At 36.4% G+C, this 4,076-nt stretch overlaps 1 protein-coding gene across 1 annotated transcript in view; it reads left to right on the plus strand.

The window, feature by feature from the left end:
* Positions 1-672: 672 nt before the first annotated feature.
* Positions 673-4,076, plus strand: part of LOC125843027 (protein FAR-RED IMPAIRED RESPONSE 1-like) — a 5,291-nt gene continuing 1,887 nt past the window's right edge. The window contains exon 1 of the mRNA XM_049522276.1: positions 673-2,770. Coding sequence (XP_049378233.1) covers positions 673-2,770 — 2,098 coding nt within the window. The remainder of the gene's footprint in view (positions 2,771-4,076) is intronic.

Here is a 4,076-nt window from a genome sequence, read left to right on the forward strand (position 1 = left end):
ATTTTCTTTTTGGATTTCATATTTTTATATTTTCCATGAATAAAATTATACAAGTATGGAAGTAGAGAAATTTGAAACATTAATTTGAAAAGAAAAGTCAATGAAAAAGAAGTAAAAAAAAAGTAGGAAAGAGGAAAAAAAACTTTTAAGAAGAGAGAGAAAATCATTTTCTGAAATGGGACCCAACACTTTTCACGTGGCACAATATAAGTGTAGCCGATGGTCAGTCAAAATTTTGGCATGAATTGACAAGACATGGGTAAATGACGAAAATGCCCCTTTTGCTCCAAAACCTCTTATATTTCCCTCCAAAAATGAAAATCACCTTTGACATTTTGATAATTATTTGCTCTCTCTCTTACTTTACTCTTTATATCACCTTCCACCACCTCTCCTACATCTATCACTCTTCACTCTCATCCTTTCTTATTTTAATTTGTTGATCAAGAATTTATTTTGTTGTTGGTTTTATATAATTTTAACAAAATGGAATCGACTAGTCAGAATAGCCAATTAAACGATTTATTGAATAATGTTTTGGGGTTAGAAGAGGATGATAGTTTGTTGTCCCAAAATGATGAACATCATGAAGATTCTGATGATGCATACGATGGGCCAGAACATTATTAGCATAGTGATGATGAAGATGTTATTAACAAGCTCTTTGAAAAAATGAATCAACCGGAGCAAGAGGAATCAATAAGTGTTAGTGACGGAGAGGAATATGAAGCTGAAAAAGAATGTGAAGAACAGACAGATTCAGCCAATGATGATAATTTTTCAGAGCAACAATATATGGAAGGCCCTCTTGTAGATATGGTCTATTGTAGTGTAGAATCTCTTTTTGCTTTTTATAAAGAATATAGTCATTTAAATGGATTTGGAGTTCTTAAAAAGACTTCAAAAAAGAGAGGTTATGAATACGCTAGGTATGTCTCATTCGCTTGTGATAAGAGTAGAAAACCAACTGCTAAGAATTATAGTAAAAGGGTTGATTGCAAATGCAAAGTAAATTGTGTTGTGCTACCTGATGGTTCATGTCGCGTAACAACAGTTACGACGGAGCACAACCATGAGTTGCAACCATCTTTAGCACGTTTTTTTGGTTGCCACAGGAAAATAAGTAAGTCATTAAAACGAAAACTTGAAGCTTATGACATCGCAGGAATTAGACCTGCCAAAAGTATTAGACTTTTGGAAGTACAAGCAGGTGGTCCAGATAGAGTGGGATGCACACCTAAAGATTGTCGAAACTACATTCTTCAACAATGCAGGATGAGGACATTATCATGCGATGCTGCGGCAATACAGAAATTTTTCGTTTTAATGCAGATGAAGGACGATGAATTTTTTTATGTAATTGACACGGATAATGTTGCTAGACTTCGCAACGTAGTGTGGGTTCACACACATTGCAAGTATGCGTATCGGGAGTTTAGTGATGTTGTTTGTTTCGATTTAACGTACTTGGTGAATCAATGGCGCATGCCGTTTGCATCTTTTGTTGGTGTGAATCAACACAAACAATCTATTCTTTTGGGTTGCGCTTTGCTTACAAGTGAGGATATTGAGACATATAAATTTGTTTTCTCTACTTGGCTGGCAGCAATGAGCAATGCACCTCCAACGGCTATCATCACTGATCAATGTGAGAGTATCAAGGCAGTAATTGCAGAGGTACTTTCGGACACCATCCATAGGTACTGTATTTGGCATATTATGACAAAGCTGCCTGCAAAGCTTAAGGGTGTGTGGGACTTTAAGATTGCCAAGTCCGAATTTAAATCAATAATTTATAGCAGCATTACTATCAACGAATTTGAGAAAAAATGGGCTGGCTTTATTCAAAAATATGAGCTTCAGCATAGACTATGGTTTCATAATCTATACTTGGAGAAGGAAAAATGGATCGCTGTCTTCTTGAATCACTATTTTTGGGCTGGCATGATGTCCACCCAAAGAAGTGAGTCAATGCATGCATTTTTTTATGGTTATATATCCGGTCGAAGCTCTCTAAAGCAGTTCGTCGAGCAGTATGAGTTAGCTTTGCGATTTAAATATGAGAAGGAACTTCAAGCAGAAGCTGACTCACGTAAAAAACATGCAGCGCCTTGTAGTGGTTTTGATTGGGATTTGCAGCTTCAAACCCATTATACTCGACCTATTTACGATGCCTTTGCAGCAGAACATTTGAAACGGTTGTACCACTGTGAAATTGAAAGACACCATGACTTCAATGTCGTGGAGGGAGTTGAGAAGTATAGTGTAACAGATTATTCCATATGTAATGATTTTCATGGAAATCGATTTGTTTACATTGTGGAATATCAGCCACGGAATCAGTATCTGGATTGCAATTGCAAGAATTTTCAAAGTGAAGGTGTTGTCTGCTGCCACATTTTAAAGACTATGTCTCATTGTAGAATTAAAATGTTACATGACAGATATATTTTACGCCGGTGGAGAAGGGACATAATTCGACCACACATAGGTAAATTCTTTCAAGGAGGCTATCCATCTATGACGGACGAGTACAAGAAGTACAATTCCTTGAAGAAATGGTTTGATAGGAATTGTGATGTTGTGTTGGACAACAACGCTAAATATGCAGATTTCAAAAATGTTTTGAAAGGACGTTTCAATGCATATTGTAATTGGACTGACGAAATGGCAGTCCCTAGCGTTGGTGATCCAGACTCGAAAGAAGATGTAACATTCATTAGGAACCTGAGGGAAATCCGAACACGTGGAAGGCCTCCGACTAATAGATGTAGGAGAGGTGGTGTAATGACCCTAAAGGTCATTTTTGGAAATTTTCTTAAAATGACAGTTTTACCCCTCCCAATAGTTGCCCCGAGTCCTAATTGTTGTATTTTTGAAGTTGGTTTGAAGAAAAATTGATGAAAAGTTAAGTTTTTTGGAAAGTTGAGTTTTTTAAGAGTTAAAGTTTGGTTAAAAGTGTTATTTCGAGTCATTTGGAATTTCGAGACTCGAATCGGATTTTCGTCGATTCCAACAGTTTTAGAATGTCAAAACGGGTCTACGAGAATTTACGGAGTCGAATTTGGAGTTAAAACGAAGATTTGAGGTCCTAAGTTGCAAAAATTGTGAAATTTTGATCAAGAGTTGACTTTGGTCAACAAACGAGGTTCCGGTGCTCGAAATGAAATTCCGAGGGCACCGTTGGATTCAGGGGGTGATTCTAAGTCCAGAATGAGTTTTGGTTGAATTTTTAGAGGCCCCGAGTGCATTTCGAGTTTTTGAGCCTAAAGTTAGTTTCTTGACGCCTTATCGGACACCGGGTCAAGGAGACCTCAAATTCAAATTCTGACGATTTCATTGAGTCCGAAATGTCATTTTCAAGCTAGTAGCATATTTGGTTTGTGTTGGGGAAGTGCCAAATGAGTTTTGGGTGAGCTTTTAAGCTTCTAGGATGCTTTGACACTATTTCAGCAAATTGTGGCAACTAAAGGGTTCATTATTAGTTTTAAAGGTCGAAAAATTATTTCGAAAGTTCTGAAATGTTGAGCATGAATTATAGGACTTATCTGCAAATTTTGGTGCATTTTCGCTAACCAGAGATTGGACTTTTATCGCAAATAAGAAATAATTATTTATCGAGTAGAAATGATATTTGACTGGGCAAACGAGCATGAAATTGAGCTCCTATTAAATGAACAGGTCCGTATCATTATTTAAGACATTTACAAAAAAGAATCGGGTCATTTCACTATCGTATGAGGAAATTACGGCCTTTATAGTGAAAGATTAACAGCTGTTTTTCTGGTGCATAACAGTCATGTACTGTTATAAAAATCTCAGACTGTGTTCATTTGGTATTTTGAGCATATCGGGAGTTCTAGAGATCGGAATGGAGTGATTCTTACGGGTTTCTTCTTGAATTAATATGAGGGTTAGTATTCAATCTTCAATTCGACATTTTCTCATAATTTCTTTATCTTGTTTTTTTTTCTATCCGTAAACCTCTTGGGAAAAATTGGGGTTTTATCGATTTGAACTCCCTTTTTGATGAAAATGGTATATTTACGATCCTTATGTTATGGGTAAACTGATTT

The sequence above is a fragment of the Solanum stenotomum genome, chromosome 10 (assembly GCF_019186545.1).
Source record: "Solanum stenotomum isolate F172 chromosome 10, ASM1918654v1, whole genome shotgun sequence".
NCBI lineage: Eukaryota > Viridiplantae > Streptophyta > Magnoliopsida > Solanales > Solanaceae > Solanum > Solanum stenotomum.